Source organism: Stegostoma tigrinum, chromosome 38 (genome assembly GCF_030684315.1).
Source record: "Stegostoma tigrinum isolate sSteTig4 chromosome 38, sSteTig4.hap1, whole genome shotgun sequence".
In the NCBI taxonomy this organism is placed as follows: Eukaryota; Metazoa; Chordata; class Chondrichthyes; order Orectolobiformes; family Stegostomatidae; genus Stegostoma; species Stegostoma tigrinum.
Window position 1 is genome coordinate 4,387,704 of NC_081391.1, and position 26,154 is coordinate 4,413,857.

General features: G+C 40.8%; 1 protein-coding gene and 1 long non-coding RNA gene across 3 annotated transcripts in view; one reads left to right on the plus strand and one right to left on the minus strand.

Moving 5' to 3' along the window:
- The window catches only part of LOC132206601 (uncharacterized), an 83,823-nt gene extending 79,958 nt beyond the window's left edge, over window positions 1–3,865 (minus strand). For both annotated transcript variants that reach the window (XR_009443035.1, XR_009443034.1), the window contains exon 1: window positions 3,674–3,865. This is a non-coding gene — a long non-coding RNA (uncharacterized LOC132206601). The remainder of the gene's footprint in view (window positions 1–3,673) is intronic.
- Window positions 3,866–3,893: 28 nt separating this feature from the next.
- Window positions 3,894–26,154, plus strand: part of srebf2 (sterol regulatory element binding transcription factor 2) — a 54,585-nt gene continuing 32,324 nt past the window's right edge. The window contains exons 1-5 of the mRNA XM_048521143.2: window positions 3,894–4,152; window positions 9,738–10,112; window positions 16,048–16,238; window positions 22,128–22,271; window positions 24,247–24,471. Of these exons, the coding sequence (XP_048377100.1) occupies window positions 4,068–4,152; window positions 9,738–10,112; window positions 16,048–16,238; window positions 22,128–22,271; window positions 24,247–24,471 (1,020 nt within the window). The 5' untranslated portion in view covers window positions 3,894–4,067. The remainder of the gene's footprint in view (window positions 4,153–9,737; window positions 10,113–16,047; window positions 16,239–22,127; window positions 22,272–24,246; window positions 24,472–26,154) is intronic.

Here is a 26,154-nt window from a genome sequence, read left to right on the forward strand (position 1 = left end):
CCGCGAATGAATACAAAAAAAAGTGTCTCCTAGCTTGTTGTGGTTGTGTGACCTCTACCATGAGACACTCCCTGCAGGCATTCATCTTACAGTAATTTCAAATAAAAGAAGGTACAAGCCAGATTTTGTTCCGACTTGTAACAATCTTCTCAATAATGGGGAAACAGAGATTTACAGTTCATGGAGTCATAAGAACAGATACGGACCCTTTAGTCCAATTTGTCCGTGCCAACCAGACACCCAATCTGACCCAGTTCCAGTTGCCAGCATTTGGCACATATCCCTCCAAACCGTTTCTATTCATGTACCCATCCAGATTCAATTTCTGGATCACAACATCACAAAATGTTGTAAGTTGATGTGATGTAAATGGACTTGATAAAGTTCCAGGTAACAGGCCTGTAATCAAAGTTGAAGCCTATGGAATAAAAAAAAAGTAACAGCATGGACACAAAGCTAGCTTGAATGACAGGAAAGATTAATACTGTAGTGGTGATGGTTGCTTTTTGAACTTGAGGAAGATGTGCACTTGCATTCCCTGGTTGGTATTGAAGAAGTGTCTAAAAAGTTTAGTATGAATTGTCACAAATGCATAAATGACTGATTTAAAAGCAAGATCATTAATTTGCTTGACTTAGACCGCTAAGATTTTTAAAAAGCACCAGGTTCATTTAATAAACAAAAAGACTTAAACTTATTTATTTTAACAAGTTTATCCTTTAACAAGTGGCAATTAATCACTACTGTACAAACTTAAACTATACCCCCTTTAAACCTAAACACTCAATATTCTTTCACAAGTAGGAGGAGACATATCATGGGTAGGGAACATAAGGGAAAAGGAACAAATTCTGTGGATCAAGACTCCAAATGACAAAAACGCAATAAGATAACTTTCTCATAGTTCTTTTGGTTTTTGGCAATGGTATTGCATTGTTGTTGACTGTGGTGATCTCCAGTTCAGTAGCTAGTCAGTTGGATTTAAGTTGTTACTTGAGTTAGAAGCTCTATTTTCAGCATCTTTAGTGCTTTATTTATCCACTCAGAGCAGACAGCAAAAGATCTGTATTGCACATCCCTTCTTGGAAGTTTTAATGCCACTGCGCCTTTCTCAGTTCTGTGACACACCGCAACTTCAAACAAATCCAAAGTACTTGGCGGACAGTGCTTTTTGAACCCAAAGACACCTGGTGCTAGCGAGTCTCACAAAGCAAATAGCAACAGACATTTAAGGAGGCATTTCATGACTTGCAGCAAAATTATATCCCAGTAAGGAAAAAAAATTCTAAGGGGGGATAAACTAACCATGGTTAACCAAGGAAATTAAAGAGAGCACAAAGATGAAAGAAATAGCATTTTGAAGATAAAAGTCAGTGATTGCCCCGAAGACTGGGACAAATTCAGAATCACCAAGAGGACTAAAAAATAGTAGAAACAGGAAATAAACAATGAGGGCAAACTAGTAAGAAATACAAGAACTGACAAACAGAGCTTCTTTAAATACATTAGATGAGAGAGTTCAAAGTGAACATGTCACCCTTAGAAAATGAATCTGGCAAGATAGTTATAGGGAACAAGGTAATGGCAGAGGAGTCCAACAGATACTTTGCATCAGTGTTTACAGTGGAAGATATTCCAAAGTGCTATTAATACTAAAGGATATGGGGGAGGAATTAAACACCATCATTAGAGAAATAATATTATGGAGCTTAAGGTAGTTAAGTCCTCTGGCTCTTATAGCTTGCACCCTAGGATCTTGAAAGTGGTTACTGCTATGATATTGGACACATTGGTTGTAATTTTTCAAAAATCTTTGGATTCTGGGGGAGAACTGGAGGATTAGTAAACTGCTGTGACATCTCTATTCGAAAAGTAAGGGAAACAAAAGGCGGGTAACTATAGGCCAATTAGCCTAATGTATATTGTTGGAAAAAGGTTGGAATTGATTATTCAGGAAGTTATACCAGCATGTTTGAAAAATCATAATCTCATCAAGCAGAGTCAACATGGCTTCACGAAAGGGAAATCGCGCCTGACTAATTTTCTAGTTTTCCGAGTGTCTCAACCAAAGTGTATAGAGGGAAACCAGTAGAGGTACAGGTAGTTCTGCCATAACGCTTGTTTCGCTGATGTGAATTGGCTGTCACGTGATTGATGAACGGTGGACACTGTTTGGATAACTCAAACTTTCTACTGTATAGTTTAGCGATTTTGTATAACGATTTCCCTATAACATGACTTTCCAAAGCGATTTTCTATAGCGCAAACTCATGTTGGACTTTCGAGTTCTTTTTCCTTGACTTATTCTAAGTTAATGTGATTGGCACCATGTATGTATGGCGAAGGTGAACACTTTTCACTGTTTTTACGTTGAATACATGTGAGAATAAATGATTCAATTCAATTCTTTCACATGAGATCACACAAGCATTACAGGAGAAATAACTGTTGCGTTCAGACTTCTGGAAGGTGTTTGACAAGGTAGTTTAAACCCACCAGAAAAAAACATAATCTATAATTGAGGGGAATGATGATTTAAGATAATGTTAGAGTCAAGATTTTACATTATGAAAAGAAGTCTTTCGGCCTCTTGGTCCAAACCAACCATCTATCTATTCTCATCCCATTTTCCAGCAGTTGACCCATAGCCTTGTTTGCTGTTGCATTTTAAATGCTCATATAAATGATACTTAAATGAGTGAAGAGTTCCCACTGCTACTATCTTGTCAGGCACAGAGTTAGATATACACAACCCTGAGGGCAAAAACCTTTTTCCTTAAATCCCCTTGATACCTCCTATTGCTAACCTTAAAACCATACCCAAAGCCAGCCCAGTTCGTCCCCTCCCCCCACTGCACCACAAAACCAGCCCAGCTCTTCCCCTCCACCCACTGCATCCCAAAACCAGTCCCACCTGTCTCTGCCTCCCTAACCTGTTCTTCCTCTCACCCATCCCTTCCTCCCACCCCAAGCCGCACCCCCATCTACCTACTAACCTCATCTCACCTCCTTGACCTGTCCGTCTTCCCTGGTCTGACCTATCCCCTCCCTACCTCCTCACCTATACTCTCCTCTCCACCTATCTTCTTTTCTCTCCATCTTCGGTCCACCTCCCCCTCTCTCCCTATTTATTCCAGAACCCTCACCCCATCCCCCTCTCTGATGAAGGGTCTAGGCCCGAAACGTCAGCTTTTGTGCTCCTGAGCTGCTGCTTGGCCTGCTGTGTTCATCCAGCCCCACATTTTATTATCTTGGATTCACCAGCATCTGCAGTTCCCATTATCACTCACCCTATTTTCAAACCGTTCTTCTAAGGAGAAGTTATTCCTTAGAGGTTTGTACGCCTTAATCAAATGCCTCCTTCCCCCTGAGGAAAACAACTCAAAACAAAGAACTGCGGATGCTGGCAATCAGAAATTGCTGTAAAATCAGCAGGCCTGGCAACATTTGAGAAGAGAAAGCAGAGTCAATGGCTCGGGCTTAGCGACCAGTTCCGTTCTGAAGACTGGAATTACTTTCTCTCCGTTATGCTGCGTGGTTTACTGAGGTTTTTCAGCAATTCCACATTTTCCCAGCCTTGATTCGTGCAATTTTAATTTCATTCCACAGCCATAATCTCTTTACGCTGGCAGGTATTGGACGAAAAAGACGGAAAAAACATTCCCACCCTCACCTGACGCAGCATTGGGCAGAAACACCTACGGCGAAATTTGGAAAGCAAGCCGCCGCCGGTAACCAAGGCGACGGACTGTACCCATGTTGACGTCGCATCACCCCATCAGGCCGGCTGGCCCAGCGATTGGCCGACCCACATCTCGTGTTTGCGGCCAACACCAACGGACGCCGCTCGCGCCACCGCTCGATCAACACGCGCACCGGATGGGGTGAGGCCACCGGGTCACGGGGGCGGGGCATGAGGAAAGGGGGCTGGCCAAGATGGCGGCGGCGGCAGTGGAATTGCGAAGAGAAATGATAATGTTGGGTTAAAGTAACAGGAACCTAAACTGAGATACAGGAAAACGTAACCCTCTTAATATCGGAATCCCTAGCATTCGACCCTTAAAACAATGGAGGGTGAGGATATATCGTTTGAGAATATGGACCCCTCACTGAGTGAGCTCAGTGAGGGGCTGAATTTTGGGGATATTGATGGTGAGTTAATGCTTTATGTTTCCTCCCAAAATGTATGTTAGTCTGTTTAAAACCAACGTATACAAATGATCATTCTGAATGTACAATAGGAATGTTAGGAAATAGGCTGGATGGAATTATGTGTAGAATCTTATTATTTGTGTTAACAAAAACAAAGTTGCTGGAAAAGCTCAGCAGGCCCGGCAGCATCTGTGGAGGAGAAGACAGAGTTAACGTTTTGGGTCTGGTGACTCTTCCTCAGAACTAGATCCGAAGCGTTCACTCTGTTTTCTCCTCCACAGATGCTGCCGGGCCTGCTGAGCTTTTCCAGCAACTTTGTTTTTGTTAACACAAATAATAAGATTCTACACATAATTCCATCCAGCCTATTTTCTAACATTCCTATTGTACAAAGTTGCTGGAAAAGCTCAGCAGGCCCGGCAGCATCTGTGGAGGAGAAGACAGAGTTAACGTTTCGGGTCCGGTGACCCTTCCTCAGAACTAGATCCGAAGCGTTAACTCTGTTTTCTCCTCCACAGATGCTGCCGGACCTGCTGAGCTTTTCCAGCAACTTTGTTTTTGTTCCTGATTTACAGCCGTTCTTTTGATTTTTACTTATTATTTGCGTAATTGTTTCCTTTGTTTACTGTTAGTTACCATCACTACTCATCTGATATTTGTTTACTAACTTTTGGTTATTGCACTGACAGTAAATTGTAAAATGTAGAATGGAGAATGTGATCTGTGTGTAAAATCTGTGATATCAGAATCATGATAATGTGGTAACTTGTAAAATATTGTGATAACAGAGCCTCTCTGATTCTTATTCACAACAGTGTGCATTTATATCTTTAACATAAAATATCCCCTGCTGTGCTGGGCATCTGGTATTAAATGAGCAAAAATTACTTCTTGTTAACTGTTCTGGACATTGAAGCAATCATCATTAGATCCTGCTTTAAACTCCATTAACTGATCTTTTTTTTTATCTCTGCCTGACAACTGTCTGAAGCTGAACCAAATTGCCCACAATTGGGGTGTCCGGTTTGGCCCTGAATTTAACTTCAGACTACATCTTCTCTCAGACTTTCTCCTGAGAGTCGCCAACACTATATGCTTCCTCCTTCTCAACATTGTCTATTTCTGCCATGGCCTGTGCTCAGTTACTGAAAACCTCATCTGTACTTTTGTTAGTTTTAGATTTGCCTATGCTAGTGATCAATTGGCCAGCTTTCCATCTTCCACACTCGATGTACTTAAACACATCCGAGTTCTACTGCCCATGACTTAACCTGCACCAAATGCTGTTCATTTGTCATCTTGCTCTTGCTGCAGTACATCAGTTCCTGCTTTGGCAATTCTGGATTACAAATACCTCATTTCCTTTCAAGGTCTTCAATTATTGTTGCTTGTTTATCCCTATTTCCTTCACCCCATTATTGGTAGCCATGGTTTCAATAATTTATCCTATGTTCTGCAGTTTTCATCTGAAGCTGATCACTGCATTTGTCTTTACCGAGGGCCTGCTTAAAACCTGCCTTTTTGATCTGGTTTTTGTCTTAAATCCTGCTTCTTTGACTTGGTGTCAATATTTTGTCTGAAAGTGCTCAATGGAATATTAAGCTAAATCAAAGCTACTATATAAATGCCGTTCATTGCTATTTGGTTGCTTTACTCAGGAATGATCTATCAGTTTGATACCAAAAGAGAACATTTTGCCAGATGCTGGCTGAAATAATGGATTTTGAAGAATGAGTAGGTACTGGCATTTATGGCAGAATCTAATGATTTTGGCTTTGATAGTCCAAGTACTTAATTGAAAGAAATTTTTTCTTATACAATTGGAATTCTGTTCATCAAATACAAAATAAATAATTAACCTTTTGACTTTTTTAAAAAAGAGATCCACTCTCAATTTTATTTTTATTACATTGCTAAGTTCATATATTTCTTCATGTCAACTAACCTATAAAATACAGGACAAACCAACTTATTGATAGACTAAAACCCTTTTCATTTTATAACCTTTGCCCATTTGAAGGATGCCTTGAGGGCATGAAAGATATTAAGTATGTAAGTTTTTTTTGTGAATTAAAGTCTCTGATCATCTTTGGAGAAAATATTGATGGGAATTGGCAGCACGGTGGCTCAGTGATTAGCACTGCAGCTTCACAGTGCCAGGGACTTGGGTTCGATTCCAGCCTCGGGTGACTGCGTGTGGAGTTTGCACATTCTCCCTGTGTCTGCGTGGGTTTCCTCTGGGTGCTCCGGTTTCCTCCCACAGCCCAAAGATGTGCAGATTAGGTGGATCGGCCATGCTAAATTGTCTGTAGTGTTCAGGGGTATGTGGATTTTTGGGGGATGGGGATGGGTCTAGGTGGAAGGTTCAAAGGGCAATGTGGACTTGTTGGGCCAAAGGGCCTGTTTCCATACTGTAGGGAATCTATTCAAGAATGAGGTGGAGTAGCATGGGAGGAGGCTCCGGAAAAGCATGTAAACTGACACAGACTAGGATGGTAACTTTTCTGTGATGGAATCTGGTCTGTCACCTTGAAAACAAACCAAACTCCATCATCAGCATTAATAAGGATATATCACTTGGTTTACTGTAAAATTTGATGGCCACAGATTAGCATCTGTTATAGTCATAGTATTACAATTTGTTCTCGCCTTTGAGCATTTGCTGATGCAAGCCATGTAGTCAGCTGTAGCTCAGTTGGTTGCACTGTTGCCTCTTATCACAAATTTATGGGCTCAAGTCCCACTGCAGCGGACTTGATTACAAAAATACTCAGGTGGCCTTTTCCACAGATTGAAGATGAGAGACTGAAAATGTTTATCCTACTCTTCCTCTCCATGGATACTGCCTGACCTGACTTTTTCCACCATTACCTTGCTTTATTCTTGACATATACCAAGGGAATTAAACATGATTAGATGGGTTTACCAGCCTCGTTAAGACAGCTAACTCAGGCACAAAGTGAACCTGGGACTTTGTGATCCACGTGTAGAATGTTTGCCGACGGGACTTCCAAGAAACTGGATTGCCTGATGTTCTCCTAATGCTGCATCGTAATGAGCCTGGAATTAACCCTGTGTAAGTGTCAGCAAGAGGACTCATTCATTGGGAGACTGGTGGCTAGAAAAAAGGGACATACTTTAGAGATAATGAATCTCCTACTTTAGGACATGGAGACATTTTTTCTCCAAAGTGTAAGAGTCTGTGTAACATGTTTTCTCAGAGAACAGTGGAAGCAGCGTCAATGAATGATGTTTATCAAGGAAGATTTAGACTGTGCTCTCCTTCGAGCCTGCTCCACCGTTCAGCTGACCATGGCTGATTTTGCACCTCTGTGATTTTCCTGCTCTATCCTTGAGAAGAACTAGATTCTTGACTATAACAAGGGCGTTAAAGGGTTTTGGGGGTTGGGAAGAAAATTTAGCTGAGATTAGAACTGGATTGGTCAGTTCGAGAGGCCAAATAACCTACTGCTGCTCTTAATTTCTACATTTGTAGAACAAGTAATGTACAAATGTTGAATCCCAACTACAATTAAACTTCTTGACAACAAAACCTTTGCCTGCAACATTTGATAATCACAAGGGTTAAAACAGAATTACATATACTTTTTCTGGCTAAGGTTCTGTGAAGTAATGGGATAGATATTGCTTCTTCTTACCTGTTCAAAAGTTGATATCTGACACTATGTTGCAGTGCCAGCACAAACTGAGACTGACTCACAATCTGAGGGGTGAGTGTGCCATGACTGACCAAAGGCTGCCAGAGCCTAACAAGCTCCTTGCTTATAAATTCCAGCCTGGAAACCCTAACTGTGCAGACACAGGTTCGCCCATGCCTGTGTAGATAACAAAACGAGACAGTGCTAGTTAGAAAAACATATCTGCCCATGGCAGTGTAGAAAAGCTGTGGAATGAGAACTTGAGCACAAAAAAAGACCAGTAACACTGCAGAAGAACTCCCTTCTTTCTTGCAGATTTCAAGTTCCATTTTATCCTGCAGCGAGAGAACCAAAACCATTGAAAGCACAACATGGATTGTGGCACTTTATGGAAAGATCACCTGCACTGACACCAAGCAGTGGGCTATTGGGAATGATGAGAAAACGCCTAATTAAAGAGATTCCATTGATGGTCTTAAAGTGAAGTGGGAGAAATTCCAAAGCTTGGGAACTGGACACCTGAAAATATTAGAGCAAAGAGTATGAGAAATGTCTAAAATGATGGTGTCAGCAGAACAAAGAATTCTTTGAAGAGACATGGTTAAGTTGCGATTTAAGCATGAGAGTGTGAATTTAATTTTGAGGAAGGAACTAACTTGGGCCACTGATCACACGAGTAATAGGTGGATGGCACTTGGTGTGAGTTCGAAACAGGCAGCAAAGTTTTGAATGAGATGCAGATACAAGATAGGAGGCTGGCCCAACAGCTTTGGATGTAAAGGAAACAAAAGTTTGAACACAGATTTCTGTGGTAGATAGTTGCTATGTTTTGGTGTTTAAACAAGAGAAGGGAATGTTTCTGTACCTTACTGGTTCCTGAGAATAAACTAAACTCCATTATCTCCATCACTAAGTTTTGACAGCCACAACATTGGATCTCAATATGATTGTTGCATAACAATCTGTTTTCTGAAGCCTTTGAGGAACATTCACTAATGGAAGCAACGTAGTCAGCCATAGTTCAGTTGATTGAACACTTGCCTCAAGTCATGAGGTTCTGGGTTTAAGCCTCACTCCAGGACTTGCATACAAAATGCGGGTGTACGTTGCACTGCACTACTGAGAGAGTGCTGAACTGTCTGAGGTGCCATCTTTTAGAGTCTGCTTCCCCAAGACATAGATGTTAAAAGATTCCAATGCACTGTTTTGAAGAAAACAGGAGAATTCTCCCTGGTGCTTTTTGTCAATATTTGTTCCTCATTCATTACCATACTGTGGTTGGTTCGCTTGCCGAGCTCTCTGAGTGAACCAACCACAGCGCCCACAACCCGAGCTACAGCTCTACTGAAAAACCTCATTCATTGTCAGTAAAAGACTAATGACATGGTCATTATGTTTGTAGGAGCTAACAGTTTCCAAAATGGCTGTCGGGTTTTCTTCATTACAACTATAACTACAGTTGAAAAATTCTTCATTGATTTTGAGACACGTGTTGCTTACAGAATGTGTTCTGTAGAAATCAGGATTGGAAATAGACAGTTCAGCCATTCAGGCCCACTCTGCCATCTGAAATGATCATGGTTGATCTTATTGTGGCCTCAACTCCACTTTCCTGCTCCCCATAGCCGTTTAACCTGCATTTCATCTGAAACATATCTATTTCTTTCTTGAATCTGTTGATTTTGCCTCCACTGTACACTGGTATAAATTGTTACACATTTGGAAGGAATTTCATTAATAAAAATGTGGATGAAACTTTTTTGAAAAATTACAAAGTTATCTCACTATTGAGGAAAAAGATTTGCAACAGACAATAAATTATTGCTGTCATCTCATGGCCACTGATGCTCAAGAAGAGACTCATCAAGACTGAAAATTAAGTATGAAGGAATCTGATTCTTATCTTCCTCTGTATTCTCTTTACAGAAATGCTGCAGTTTGTCAATGGCCAAGTTGGAGACTTTCCTGACCTATTTGATGAACAATTCAGTGGTGGGCTGACAGGGTGTGACAAGCTCGATCAACCTCCCATCACCACACAGCAGCAACCAGTTCAACAAATACAACTCCAACAGCAACAACTAACTCAACAAGCTGTTCAGCTGTCCACATCGTCAACTCTGTCACAGACTCCACCTGCTTCCCAAAAAACTACCCCAGCACTTCAACCTCGTCCACCAGCACAGGCACAGCCTCCACAACAAACGTTCATGATAGCTTCAAATTTTACCTCAACCCCTACACAGACTCGCTTCATCCAGCAACCAGTGCTAACCTACCAGAATCAAGGTGGATTTTCAGGTATTCTCATGCTAGAGCTCGGGTGTGGCGGTGTGTCAGTGTGGCTCTAGGTCGCATCAACAAAATGGTGGAAGGCTGTTTGAACTTCGTTTAGAGCTTATTATTTACACCTCAGATGTAGGCCTTTCAGCCTAACTCTGTTTTTATGCCTGACATGAATTTCTCCTCACATTGGCAAACTCCTTTCTCTCTTGTTTCTCCTGCATATGTTTAAATTAATCTACTATTTTCCTCAATCACTCCGCATGACAATAAGTTCTAAATTTTAACCACTCTTTGCATAAAGAAGGTTCTGATGGTATTATCCACTCTTCAGTGTAGCTAGGTACAAGTCACAATATTAAATAATTCTAAATCTTGAATTCCTTATCGGATTTATTAATGATTATCTCGTATTTATGGTCCCTATTTTTAGACTGCTATACAAATGGAAGCTATGTTGTCTACACCTGAACATAATAAAATTATTTTTGGAAATTGGTTGTCACTAGCAAGACCAGCATTTGTTCCTTATTCCTACTTGTCTTTTCAGAAAGCCGTTAGGAATCAGCTGTATTGCTGTACGTCGTATGTAAACCAGACAGGGGTGATAGAATCCCTTTCCTCAAGGACATTGTGATCCAGTTGGCATTTTACAATAGCCTGCTGTAACCAACACAGTCAATATTACTGGGACTCACTTTCAACTCAGTTTTAATTAATTGAATTCAAACCCACCAGTGCGATGGTGGGATTTGAACCGAAAGCATTAGGCTGGGCCTCTATTATTAGTCCAGTGATATTATCACAATGCCATCATCTCCCGCTAAATGGATCAGGCTTTTATTTTCCAGAGAGAGAAACTCCAGCTTATTTGGCAGTCCTGATATAAGCTATGAAAAATGTCATTTTTAATTACCTCAGCACAGGATTATTGGTCTTTATGTTAAGACATTTTAGCCTAATTTCGATCTTGTTGCATAAAAATACAATAATTAACAATGATACGTTCTTTTTGAAGTCAGTCAGAATGGAATTAGTAAGCAGGGACAAAGTGATGAGTTGCTGGTAAATTCTTGTAGACGATTACAGAGTGGGAAATGACAGACCTGAAAATGAGTCACTTCCTTCTAATTTAGTTTGGAAAGTCATGTGTTGTGCAGGTGGTGACAAATAGCTTTGTGGTTTCACAGAAGTAGAATACATCTTACACCATGGTGAAACTGCAGGGGAAGTGTTTGTTTTGGAATGGCATTCTACAGGGGAGAAGGGCTCTTCTGACTGTTGCCGCACATAATGGCAGTTCATCGTAGGTAAGCCCAGAAACAAAGTGTGAAGGTGGATGAACACAGCAGGCCAAGCAGCATCTCAGGAGCACAAAAGCTGATGTTTCAGGCCCAGACCCTTCATCAGAGAGGTCTCTGAAGGGTCTGGGCCCGAAACGTCAGCTTTTGTGCTCCTGAGTTGCTGCTTGGCCTGCTGTGTTCATCCAGCTTCACACTTTGTTATCTTGGATTCTCCAGCATCTGTAGTTCCCATTATCACTTTGACTGGAAGGACATTCTTCCTGGTTTGCACCCATGCTCACTTTGCAGTGAGACCACTGCTCAGTTGCAGAAGCTCTCTCGAGGTTTCTTGTGACAGTGCTTTTGCCACTTCTGAACTTTGCTGATTCGGGTCTAGACCCTAAACGTCAGCTTTTGTACTCCTAAGATACTGCTTGGCCTGCTGTGTTAATCCAGCCTGATACCTTCTCACATGTGCCTTGGTTACATATTTCATTGACACTGGAATAACTGCTTGGTAGTACAGAACTTAAACACTGCTAAAAAGAAACCAGAAGTCAGGGCCTTTTGTTTTACATTCATTAGGATTCAACACAAAGAGCAGACTTGAACAAAGGGGATACCTATTTATACAGCATGTGAAGGGGTGCTGAAGCAAGAACAACTACTGCTGATCCCTTAGTTGTCAGTCTAGGCAGGTGGACTCTGGTCAGGATTATGCCATTGGAATGCAGCAGAGATTGGCAGTCTCCATGATCCATTTTCCCCCTCAGAAAAGATACATTTTATGTATGAATTACCTTTGGCCATTTAAAACAGTTCTGTGTATTAAAGTATATAGCTGCCAGCATGCACAAATGTATCAGAAAATCTGACTGATGCCCTCAGATCAGTTTCTGGTGTAATTCTTAAAACAGTCTGCATTATTAATAAATGATTTCCCATAGCAGAATTGCATCTAATGGTAGATATTAAATCTTGAATTTTCTTGTAGCCATAGGCCACAGTTTGGAAACATCTCTTCATCAACTCTGTTGAACCTTTTTACCATCATTGAGACCTTTACTGGCTCTTTCCTTTGCCTCCCAAGAGGCCTCAGGGTGATGGATGCACCGCGTGGAGTGGAGTGGAGTGGGTTTTGTATCCTTCCAAGGTGACAGCACAGACCTTTTTAGATTTAGTGATTCTGATCCTGATCCAGGGAAGAAAAGGAACCCAAATATGGTTTTATCCTGGAAATGGAGTGATTTTTCTTATAAGGATAGTGGTTAGCACCACTGCCTCACAGTTCCAGGGACCTGTGTTTGATTCTAGCCTCAAGCAACTGTCTGTGTGGAGTTCGCACATCTTCCCCATGTCTGTGTGGGTTTCCTCTGGGTGCTCTGGTTTCCTCCCACAGTCCAAAGATGTGCAGGGTAGGTGGATTGGCCATGCTAAATTGCCTGTGGTGTTCAGGGACGTTTAGGTTAGGTGGGTTAGACATGGAAAATGTAGGGGAATGGGTCTGGGTGGGATGCTGTTCGGAGGGGCGGTGTGGGCTTCTGGGCCAAATGGCCTGTTTCCACACTAAAGATTCTATAACCTAGTAGGAACTGCAGGTGCTGGACAATCTGAGATAGCAAGGTGTAGAGCTGGATGAACACAGCAGGCCAAGCAGCATCAGAGGAGTAGGAAGGCTGACGTTTCGGGCCCAAACCCTTCTTTCTGAAGGAGGGTCTAGGCCCAAAACGTCAGCCTTCCTATTGCTCTGATGCTGCGTGGCCTGCTGTGTTCATCCAGCTCTACACCTTGTTATCCCAAATATAACCAAATATTGACTGGGAACACTATTGTTCGAGTACTATAGATGGGTCAGTTTTTGTCCAGTGTGTGCAGGAGGGCTCCCTGACCCAGTATGTAGATAGGCCAACAAGGGGCGAAGCCACATTAGATTTGGTACTGGGTAATGAGCCTGGCCAGGTGTTAGATTAGGAAGTAGGTGAGCACTTTGGTGATAGCGATCACAATTCTGTTATGTTTACTTCAGTGATGGAAAGGGATAGGTGTATACCACTGGGCAAGAGTTATAGCTGGGGGAAAGGCAATTACGATGAGATTAGGCAAGATTTAGGGAGCCTAGGATGGGCACATTAGAAATGTGGAGCTTATTCAAGGAAAAGATCCTGTGTGTCCTAGATAACTACGTACCTGTCAGGCAGGGAGGAAGCTGTAGAGCGCGGGAGCCGTGGTTTACGAAGGAGGTGGAATCTCTGGTCAAGTGGAAGAAGAAGGCTTATTTTGGGATGAGATGTGAAGGCTCAGTTCGGGCGCTTGAGGGCCATGAGGTAGCCAGGAAAGACCTAAAGAGAGAGCTCAGAAGAGCCAGGAGGAAACATGAGAAGTTGTTGGCGGATAGGATCAGGGTAAACCCTAAGACTTTCTGTAGGTATTCAAGGAATGAAAGAATGATGAAAGTAAGATTAGGCCCAATAAAGGATAGTAGTCGTAAGTTGTGTGTAGAGTCAGAGGAGATGGGGAAGCGCTAAATGAATTTTTTTTGACAGTATTCACTCTAGAAAACGACAATGTTGTCGAGGAGAATACTGAGATACAGGCTACTAGACTAGGTGGGATTGAGGTTCACAAGGAAGAGGTATTAGAAATCCTACAGAGGGTGAAGATGGATAGGTCCCCTGGGCCGGATGGGATTTATCCTCTGGGAAGCCAGGGAGGAGATTGCCGAGCCTTTGGCATTGATCTTTAACTTGTCATTGTCTACAGGAATAGTGCCAGATGACTGGAGGATAGCAAATATGGTTCCCCTGTTCAAGAAGGGGAGTAGAGACAACCCTGGTAATTATAGACCAGTGAGCCTTACCTCAGTTGTTGGTAAAGTGTTGGAAAAGGTTATAAGGGATATGATTTATAATCATCTAGAAAAGAATAAATTGATTAGGGATAGTCAGCACGGTTTTGTGAAGGGAAGGTCGTGCCTCACAAACCTTCTTGAGTTCTTTGAGAAGGTGACCAAACAGGTAGATGAGAGTAAACCGGTTGATGTGGTGTATATGTATTTCAGCAAGGCGTTCGATAAGGTTCCCCACAGTAGGCTATTGTACAAAATGCGGAGGAATGGGATTGTGGGAGATATAGCATTTTGGATCGGAAATTGGCTTGCTGAAAGAAGATAGAGGGTGGTAGTTGATGGGAAATGTTCATCTTGGAGACCAGTTACTAGTGGTGTACCACAAGGGTCGGTGTTGGGTCCACTGCTGTTTGTCATTTTTATAAATGACCTGGATGAGGGCGTAGCAGGATGGGTTAGTAAATTTGCAGACGACACTAAGGTCGGTGGAGTTGTGGATAGTGACGAAGGATGTTGTAGGTTGCAGTGAGACATAGATAAGCTGCAGAGCTGGGCTGAGAGGTAGCAAATGGAGTTGAATGTAGACAAGTGTGAGGTGATACACTTTGGTAGGAGTAACCAGAAGGCAAAGTACTGGGCTAATGGTAAGATTCTTAGTAGTGTAGATGAGCAGAGAGATCTCGGTGTCCATGCACACAGATCCTTGAAAGTTGCCACCCAGGTTGACAGGGCTGTTAAGAAGACATAGTGTTTTAGCTTTAATTAATAGAGGGATCAAGTTCCAGAACCAAGAGATTTATGGTGAAGCTGTACAAAACTCTGGTGCGGCCGCACTTGGAGTATTGCGTACGGTTCTGGTCACCACATTATAAGAAGGATGTGGAAGCTTTGGAAAGGGTGCAGAGGAGATTTACGAGGATGTTGCCTGGTATGGAGGGAAGGTCTTACGAGGAAAGGCTGAAGGACTTGAGGCTGTTTTTGTTAGAGAGAAGAAGGTTGAGAGGTGACTTAATTGAAACATATAAAATAATCAGAGGGTTAGATAGGGTGGATAGGGAGAGCCTTTTTCCTAGGATGGTGATGGCGAGCATGAGGGGGCATAGCTTTAATTTGAGGGCTGAAAGATATAGGACAGACGTCAGAGGTGGTTTCTTTACTCGGAGTAGTAAGGGAATGGAACGCTTTGCCTGCAACGGGAGTAGATTGGCCAACTTTAGATACATTTAAGTCGTCATTGGATAAGCATATGGACGTACATGGAATAGTGTAGGTTAGATGGGCTTCAGGTTGGTATGACAGGTCGGCACAACATCGAGGGCCGAAGGGCCTGTACTGTGCTGTTATGTTCTATGTTCTATAACCTACCCTATCTACACTTGTCACGTCACCAATCATTAAAAATCAAAGCATAGAATTTAAAATGTGGCCAGATCTGCAAGTCAAGATTTGGTTTAACATCATACAAAAGATAACACCACCCCAGTCGGTGAGTATTTATCTGTTAAAGTGATTGAGAACCATAATCATTAACCTGCATTACTACTTTGTGATTTGTGAACCTGGACCTCTTTTTATTCCATTGCCACAGTTAAACACGTGCTTTCCAAGGCATATGTGACCACTCATGCTTCCTACCAAAATTCACTACCCCATGCCTAAATTGGAATTAAGTTGCCCATTAAGCATCCATTCTGCAAGTTTACTGAAGTCACTTGTGTTTTAGATAGATTTTTGTTTCAAGTGCATGAGAGAGAAACATGGAGTGTTGTGGTTGCTGCTGTTCATAGCCCAAGGTTTACTTATTTTAACCTGGATATTTTTACAGTTCTTCAACCGCAGATACAGAACCTGGTCACTTCTCCGCATGTCCAGCCAGTTGCATTTCAGCAGCAGGTACAGGGTCTGTCCACTCACAGGATGCTTACTTCAACCACCACCGTGGGCAACATTCAGACACTGACTCCAGGCACTACCACTACTGTTCAAACACTCTCGCCACAAGTACAGCAAGTACCTGTAAGTATGTATTTACTTAAAGTTAACCAAATTCATTTTCTTGATTTCTCTATCTCCTATCTCTCAAACTAATAATACTATTTGGAAATATTCTTGTCTAAAGGTAGACTGTGCTGGTTTCTGAGCTGGTGAAAGCATGGAAGTACAATATCGAGGAAGATGGCTGACCTAGGATGTATGATGTCAATTTAGAAAAATTCAGCGGCTTCAGAGCTGAGAGATTGGCTCTTGGAATCGGTGTATAGTCCCTTCTGAAAGAAATATGGCTGTGAGCATGGTTCATTCTAAAAACTTCCAAGTCTGTTCCATTAGTGCCAAAAAGTACCTTTTGTGGAATGGAGATTTTTGGCTGTCAATCAAACATCATGCTTTAGAAATAATTGTAGCTTGTCATATTTTCTGCAGCAGTGTTGCAAGTCTGCTTGCTTTTCACAGGTAATGAAGTCTTTTATTGGAGTTAACCAATTTCCTCCATTATGCACCAGCACAAAGAAACTTAGTCAGTGTATTCAAGAACTTGGAAGTGGATTCAGAAATAAAATTCTCCCAATTTTGCAATTGCTACCATATTGGGATAGGCTACAAGCAATGAGGAACAGATTCATCAAATAGAGGAATTGTAAGAATGAACAAAGTTGTGTGATGAGTGACAGGTGACATGTCACATGGGCAAATGCAAAATCGTGTCATTGAATAAGCATGATAGAATGGGTTGTACAAATTAAGTGGTATTCCAAGGGCACAACACAGCAGAGGGATCCTGAATTTATCAGCATATTGATGGCAGTAGAATTAAGAAGGTATAAGAATGTGGAGGAGTACAGCATAATTCTTCAAAACTGAGTTTATGATCCATGTTGATCCAGCCCTCCCTGAGACTGATGTAGAAATGTTTCTTGCGTTTATTTTGGAGTATGGCATTATATCCGTGGGCATTCTTAGAATGTAGCAAAATGAAAGTCCATTCAGCCGAACCAGTCCATGTGGTGTTTTTGTGAGCGCCTCCTATCATAATCTGACTTATTTAGTTTTATTACCTGGTAAATGCAAAACCCTGGAGTCAAGTGATCGCCTCCTTGCTAAGGTTTGAAGTGATTAGTCGTCTACTTAGTCTCTAGAGGTGAGACTCCTTGGTAATGTGCAACATTGTTTGTTTATGCCACTTCAAGTGCTTAAGAATACAGTATACGTTGGCTGTACAGGGACCCTGTCATCTTGATAAGCAAGATTGCTTTTGTCCTGGTACATCAAAACCTGCTGTTTAATAAATAAGATCTGTCTCAACAAACTTGAGTGACTTCCCATCTACCTGATTCCCTGATCCCAAGATGACTGCTGGTAGATCTTGCTTAGAAATGTGGCTCCACCAAGCTTATTATTTAACCAAATCAATGTAACCTACAGTTCTCTTTTTTTCCCCAAGTGTTTGTTAGCTGCTCTTAAGTGTATCAATGGAATTCATGTCAGTTACACCTGATGATAGTGAGTTCCACATTATCAGCACTTTCTGGGTGGAAATGTTTCTCCTAAATTCCCTTTCAGAGTTTCTGCTGTGTCACATACTTTCACTATTGTAAGAACTTCTATCAGCCTTCTCTTTATGTAAAGAAGAGGCACTTTTCAGTCAGAAATGTGTGTGATCAAAGCTGTGTGCTTCAACAAGATATTTCAGCTCAATTCTGGAAGTGAAGAAAGAAAATAGACGAATATGAAAACATGGATATGATAATTGTGATTGGTTGTGTGGGCAAAGGTTTAGCTTGGCTGAATGCCTGTTTATTATTATTAACAACTTATACAGCACCTTCTAACCTAATGAAACACCCCAGGACATTTCACAGGAGTATTATTAAACAAAATATGGCACAGAACCACAAAATTAATCTCTTAAAAGAAAACAGAGTTACAGAGGCAGGAAGGTTTGGGAAGAGAATTTCAAGCAGATATCCTGGAGGTTTAAAGAATGCTTCAGAGAAAGGAAGGGATGAGGCCAAGGAGGGATTTGAAAAACAGGGTGAAAGTTTCAAAATTAGTACATAGTTTGACAAGGAGCAACTATATGTTGACTATCACATGGATGATAGATGAATGGGACTTGGTGCAAATTAAGACAGGAGCAGCAGGGTTTTGGAGACCTTAACTTTACAATTAGTAGAATGTGGTAGACTGGCTAAGCGTGCAGTAGAACAGTCCAGCTGAGAGGTAACAAAGGATTATATGAGGTGGCAGAGGTGAATGCAGGTAATGTTAAGTCAGAAAGCAGTTCTAATGATGGCACTAGTATGTGGCCAGAGTCGAATGGTTTTTTTGTTTTTCCTCTTCTTCTGTGTTCAGTTGCCTTCCTTCACTTTGCCTTGGTCTTCAGTGATCATAACAACTATCATTGATTATCATAAAAACCTTTATGGTTCAACAAGAAGCAACAGCTGAACACGCATTGGGAATCATCAACCCAGAGATGTTGAATCTGAAAGACAAGCATCTTACTCTAGTCAAGAAATATATGCAAAAATATGCAGCTCTCTAATTGCTGTTGGACGAAGTGCTGAAATGATGTCCTGAAAGCATCAAGATGATGCAGTTGCTGTAAGGGTATTGGAATACAGAAATGAATTAACAGCCCAAGCTGGCAACTTGTTCAAAGGAATTTGAAACATTATCTCTAAGATGATGAGAAGATCCTGAGGTGTATTCATATAAAGGAATTTTTAAAATTTATCATTTATTCATGGGCTATGGACGTCACAGATTGGGTCAGAACTTAGTTCCCATCTGTAGTTGCCTTTGAGAGCAACTTTAACCTATTGAAACATCCCAGGGTGCTTCACAGGAGCATTATAAAATAAATATAACACAGAACCACAAAATGAATGTCTTAAAAGGAAAAAATTGTGAGCTGCCTTCTGGAACCACTGAAATCAATTTGCTAACCCACAATGTTACAGAATTTTGACCCAGTGACAAGTCAGGATGATATGTATCTTGAAGAGGAACTTGCGGGTGGTGATATTCCCATGTGCCTGCTGTCTTTATCCTTCTTGATAGTGGTGGTCATGGGTTTGGAAGTTGCTGTCTCAGACGCTTGGTGAATTTCTGTAGTATATCTTGTGGGTGGTACGCACTGTTGCTACTGAATATCGATGACAGAGGGAGAGAATTTTTGTGGATATGCTGTCACTTTCTTTTGCCCTGGATGTACCAAGCTGCTTGAGTGTTATTTGAGCTACACTCATGCAGGCAAATGGGGAGTATTCCATCATACACCCCTGACCTCACTAATCCTTGGCCTTCAGTGATCATAACAACTATCATTGGTTATCATAAATATCACCTGCCTGCAGGTTATTGACAGTCTTTGTGTCATAAGATGAATAACTTAAGCAAGATTCTTAACTTCTGACCTGCTGTCCTAGCCCGATTGAGGAAAGCAGGTGATTGCTCTATTGACCAAGCAAAGGTATTGAGGTTATGATCAGTCAGTGCAGTACTTGTAATACAAGCAAGCTAAAGAACCATTAATGAGCCTTGTAACGCTTGTAAGACTTTGAAAGCAAATTTGGGTAAATATCTGATCAAACACAAGAAGGAACATGGTGGCATGTGATTGAAGCAATACAAATGGAAAAACTGTTGGGAAGAATGGTTTGACGATGGACATTTTGGAAGAGAAGCAAATTGCTGTGAAACAAATCATGACCTAATTTCTGATGCAAGATCTGTTTAAAGTTGTTATGGGTATATTAAGTGCTGTTGTCTTTTAACGGTCTTCAATTAATATTGTTTTCCTTAGTTCAACAATGCTGTAGTTTGCTCAGCTTCCCAAAGTAAAATAGTTCTTTGCTGTTATTTGGTTTATTTATGGTTATGTGTACCTTGTTACAAAATACAGTGAGGACTTATATTGTAGATGACTGTTATTGCAATGAATGATGTTGGGATGGCCTTTAACAGCAGTTATGTCAGCACCAGGGTAGATGTTTCCTAATCAACATGTTCAGAGATGTTACTACACATCTCTGGAACAGGTGGAAAATGAGGTTGACAGGTAGGGATACGACCGTTGCACCACAAGAACTCTTCAGCACAATGTACAACCTACCTAAATTAGATGCTGCTGAGCTCATAGATTTAGTTTTGGAAAGTGACATTTGTGATTCTTTGATCAAATAGAGCTTTCGTTATTCTTTGATTCTGTGCTATTCCTGCTCTAAATTCTTGTTCCTGTGTATGGAGTACAGATGTAGTGGATGTAGTCGTTTAGAAGACAATTGATGTGCCCCTTGAAAGGCTTCAATTTTACTAACTTAGTCTGTGACAAAATGGCCAGGGCAATTTGAACTTGGGTCCTGGAGTGGAATTTGAACCTAGGATTGTTTGACTAGGATGTAAGATTATATCAATTAATACCTCAAATAACTGCTAAGAGTTTAACTGACGTGATTCACTTGTTCAAAATAAATAATTTGCTACTGGAACTCACTTTTTTGACAAATTAGCCACTGGTATCTGTGAGCTGTATAATAGCAAGTTGGGCTGTTTTCTTTAGAGTTTGGAAGAGTGAGAGGTGATCTTATATGAAACAGAAAAGATTCCGATGCGGCCTGACTAATTGTTGCTGCGATGATTTTTCCCCTTGTGGAAAAAATCTCAAACTAGTGACACATGGTTTAACAGTTACGGATCCTCCATTTAACACAGATGTTTCTTTCCCTCTGGTGTTTAGTCTGTGGATTTCTTTCCCCAACGAGCAATAGAGGTTGTGAATTGAATATATTCAAGGCTGAGGTAGACAGATTGTTAATCCATATGGGAGTCAAGCGTTATGGGGAACAGGTGTTTAGCTGTGTAATTGTCTTATAGGCCTTAAAGTTAGGTGCAGCTACTTGAGTCTGTTACACTATTTCTTAAGATTGTGGCTCTTGCTTTCTTGTGTGCTCCTGTTCCCTTTTGCCCTTGTCACTCAAAATCAGGGGAAGCAGGCTTGATTGGCTGAGTAGCCTGCTAATTCTTGTGTGCTTCTCCGGATGATGCAGTTGACCTTGTGAATGTGGTTATTCAAAGGGTTCAAGTAGCATTTAATAATAAACTGGCTAGCAAGATCAAAGCCTGTGAGGTGAAAAGTTTGGTGACTGCTTGAATAGAACTCTTGATGTGGAACTTAAACCTAGGTCTATTTGATTCATATGTAAAATTGTTGCCAACTAAAATAAGTGAACAGTGCTTTGATTTTCTGTTTTATTATGTCTTCAAGAGCTTGACACAAGGACTGATGTTGCAAGTGCTTCTGCAGTTTTCTGTTTATTACAATGTGTAAATTATGTTATTAAAAATATGTTCCAGTGTTCTGTTTTTGTACTGCCTGGAAATGTAGCATCTTAAAATGCTGCCCTTTCTATCCTTACCTTTGTCACATTGGGTTAGTAAAAGCTGGATCCCTGCCTTAGGAGAAATTTTACTTTTTAAACCACATCCATCTCTTGAAAATCCTGAGAACCTCAACTTGCCAAAGCTGAATGTGTTGATTGTTGCTGAGTTTGGAGTCCAACAAAGTTATCGTTTAGAGAGTACAAGGTTCAGAATCTTCCACAAGTTGGGGAATTTCATACTTTTCAACATACCCGTAGCAATCTTTGCACTACACCTCTGCCAGTCCCTCAAATTTTCCTGAGTTGGCAGTGTGTCCTAAACTTGGCAAGAATAGTTTTCAGTCCATCATTTAACTGGTAAACTGCAACTGGTTACTTTTTTTTAAACCAGTCATTAGATTCTGTTCTCATTTGTGAAATCAGCTTTACTTCTCATAACTGAAATACTTGTTGTTCAAAAGTTATTAATTATATTGTTGCCTTCATGTTTTGTGACAATCGGGTGCCTTTTATTCTATTCTAGGTACTGGTGCAGCCACAACTCATAAAGACAGACTCCTTGGTCCTAACAACTTTGAAAGCTGATCGCAACCCAGTCATTGCAGCAATGCAGAATCCAACCATCACAACCCTGGCCACGCCAATGCAGACAGCTTTACAAGTCCCGGTATGTTCAATTCAGAGATAAGTCATTAATAATGCAAGGTAAAATGAAAGTGTTGTTTCTTTTAATGCATGGTTTGCTTTAGAACCTTTATTCCATGCATCTACTTTCTGATGGATATGGGACTCTAACTAAACCTTGGAGTTCAGATGGTGCAAATAACTAATTTGGAAAGAATTTTTATACTGGAGATCACCAGTGACTTAGTCAATGGACCGGTTTGAAAATTCACCTCCCAATTATTGATTTAAATGCTCTCAGTTGGGTGAGCAAGGTGACTGTGCAGCTGACTATAGTCACAAGCTTTGGCAGGGGAGGAATCAGCTCATTTGTATTCCAGAAAGCACATGGGGTTGGGTTTAGTTTCCTAACAGGGGTAGGGAACTGGTTTAAAACAAGGAGCAAAGAGTAGGAATAGGCAGGTCTTTTTCTGAGTGGCAGACAGTGACTAGTGGAGTATCACAGAATTCAGTGCATGTATCTCAGTTATTTCCACTACATTAATGATTTAGCTAGGGGAACTAAATGTATCTCCATGTTTGCAGATGACACAAAGCTGGATGGGAGAGTGAACTGTGGCGAGGGTGAGAGATGCTTTAGAGTGGTTTTGGGCAAGCTGAGTGAGTGGGCAAATGCATGACGTTATAATGTGGATGAATGTAAGATTATTCACTTTGGTTGCAAAAATAGGAAGACATTAACACCTGAATGGAAAGAAATTGGGAAGGGGAAGGTGCAATGAAATTTGGATATCCTTGTACATCAGTGGCTAAAAGTAACCTCGCAGGTGAAACATTGAATGTTTTCAAGCAGAAGTGATTAGCCAATTTATTAAAGTACCAGAGTCTACACAGTACAGGATGTGGAGGAAGTGCTAGAAATTTTGACCCAATAGGATAAACGAATGGGGGATAAATATTCAAATCCAAATCATGTGAGACTTGGAAGTGGTAGAGTTCATCTGCATCCAATACCCTGATCCTTCTATATGGTAATGGTTGTATGTTTGTTTGCAGGGGTGAGTTTGGTGCTCTTAAAGAAACCATAGTGTATTACTGCAGTGCATCTCATAGATGGTATGCATTGCAGCCACTGTGTGCTGGTGGTGGGAGTAATTTTAAAAATGTCCTCCTTTCGAATATTTCAAATCATTAGGAAAACTCATTAGCTGGTGAAATCTTCAGACCTAACCACTTTTTTTTGTCATTGAAATGTTGAACTAAAGAAGCAAGTGTAACAGAATTGAAAATTGATGTGTATGAGATTGAGGGGCGAAAGCAAGATGAATAGAAAGCAGCTGTTCCTGTTAGTTGAAGGGTCAGTGTTGAAGGCATAATTTTAAAGTCCAGATCAGGAGGTTCAGAGAGTATTTGAGGAAAACTGTTTTCATCCAATGTGTGCTGAGAATCTAGAAAGCATTTCTTGGGAGGGTGGTTAAGGTGGGAAATATCATAACCTTTAAATAGTACATTGTGGAGCACTTGAAATGTCCATCACATTCGAGGATCTATACCAGTTCAGGAAAGCAGGATTAGTGCAGGGATATCAGTGGGCTGAAAGGCTTCTTCTGTCTTACATGACTCTAACTCTATTTCAAAGAGAGTTTTTGTTTAAAAAAGCGTTTTGCCTATTTTCAACCCTTGTAATAGATGGAGCAGTATTTAGAATGCTTTCAAGATCCAACAGAGCTCAAAATCCTTTATCATATTTTCCGATGTCACATTGCAACATGAAAGTGAGTTGCAGTTGGAAACATAATTTTTCGAGCTACCCTTTCTATCTGTTCTGATTCTTTCAGAAAACAAAGGTATTGGGGTCAACTTGCCTGGATGAAGTGTCATGTAATGTGAGAGGGTCCTAAAATGGAGGCCAAAAATGATGATGGTTTTTAAAAAGCTTATTTTAAAAAAACTGTCAAGCTTGTTAGATCTTGCGTACATGGATCAGTGGAAAATTACTTTTAACTTTTTCACCTCAGACATTGGTAAGCAGTAATGGAACTATTTTGACAACCGTGCCGATGATGGTTGGACCTGATAAGGTTCCAATCAAGCAGATTGTTGGGAATGGAAAAGCCCCGGTGGAGGGTCTGAAGGAAGGTGAAAAGAGAACAACTCATAATATCATTGAGAAGCGATATCGATCATCCATTAATGATAAGATCATAGAGCTGAAGGATCTTGTGATGGGAACAGAAGCTAAAGTAAGTCACTTATGATTTTTTTCATTCAGGATATTCTATATAATGGTGTATTATGTTCCTGAAGGTCATGGCTCATGAGAGTTAAAGGAAGAAAATAGCACACCATCAGCGACAGTCATATATATTTCATGCAGCGGTTTGTGTTTCATTCACTGTTCAAATTAATGTTATTTATTCATTTATCCTTGGTTTTGGTAGACATCTGTATTAGAGTGTTGTAGGAATTTTTTTAAAAATCAGGATATTTGGGGTTTAATCTCTAATTTTCATGTATGTTGATAAGATTACTTGGTTTTTGAAGGACAAGTGATAGTATAATTGACCTCAGCATCTGGACGTGACAATTTGAACCATAATTCAGAACACTATCAAGGTTTATATGCAAGTATGTTCAGCAGTAACTGCAATCAAGTTATCAGATCTATTTACATTCACGCATGAAGTACTTCTTTGGCATAAGCTAATCAATGCTGAGCAAGAGTTGATAACTTATGAGCAGGAGGCAAGCAATAATAAAATCATTAAAGTTTAGTTACAGGGCTTGCTCACTGCTATTCTTAATCTATATTAATTAACTAGACTGAGATGCACAAGGCACACATTTCAAAATCTGTCGATGACACAAAACAAACATTGTCAACTATGACGATAGACTTTTATGGATGGCACAGACAGGCAAGTGTAATTGGCAGACCTGTACCAGCTTAATTTAAGACCATAAGACATAGGAGTGGAAGTAAGGCCATTCGGCCCATCAAGTCCACTCCGCCATTTAAATCATGGCTGATGGGCATTTCAACTCCACTTCCCTGCACACTCCCCGTAGCCCTTGATTCCTTCTGAGATCAAGAATTTGTCAGTCTCTGCCTTGAAGGCATCTAATGTCAGATTACGTAGAAACAAAGAGACCTGAGTGGACGTGCACAATTGTTGAAGAAAGTAGTTTAAAAAGTATTTGGGATGCTGAGCCTCATGAGTCAAAACGATGTATAAAATCAGGCAAATTATGATCTTGTATTTACTAGCTCTACCACATCTGGAAGAGCATGTTCCTTTCTAGGAACCACATTTCAGGAAGGGTGGGAAGGCCTTTGAGAAAATGGTTCTGGTGTAAAGCAATTCAATTATGTGGATAGGTCACAGAAACTGGGGTGATTGTCTTTGGAGAAGAGAAGAGAAAACTCGAGTAAAGGCATTTAAAATTATGAAGAATCAAGACAAAATAGTTAGAGAAATTAGTCCCACTGGAGAATTGAGAACCAAAGGACAACAATTTAAAGTGAATGGAAAATTAACAAGTGGTGACATGAGGAAAGCATTTGTGTAGCTATGTCTAAAACCTTGAATGTGTTGCCTGAGAATGCAGTTGGGGCAGATTAAAGCATGACTTTCAAAAGAGAATTGGTTATCTCTTCAAATTAATTATCCATTGCAGAAGACGGGAACTGGCTGACCTTTTCCCCTGCAGAGAGTTGGCTTGGCCTCAACAGTCTCTTTCACTTATTATTTTCTTTATTCATGGCAAACAGGCATTGCTGGTCAGCATTCACTACCCATCCCTAATTACTCTGGAGAAAGTGGAGAGTTTTGATCTCAAATTGTTGTTCAAACTTGGGATGTGAGGACAACCACAATACTGTTAGGAAGGGAATACCAGGCTTTTGTCTCAGTGACAGCAAAGGA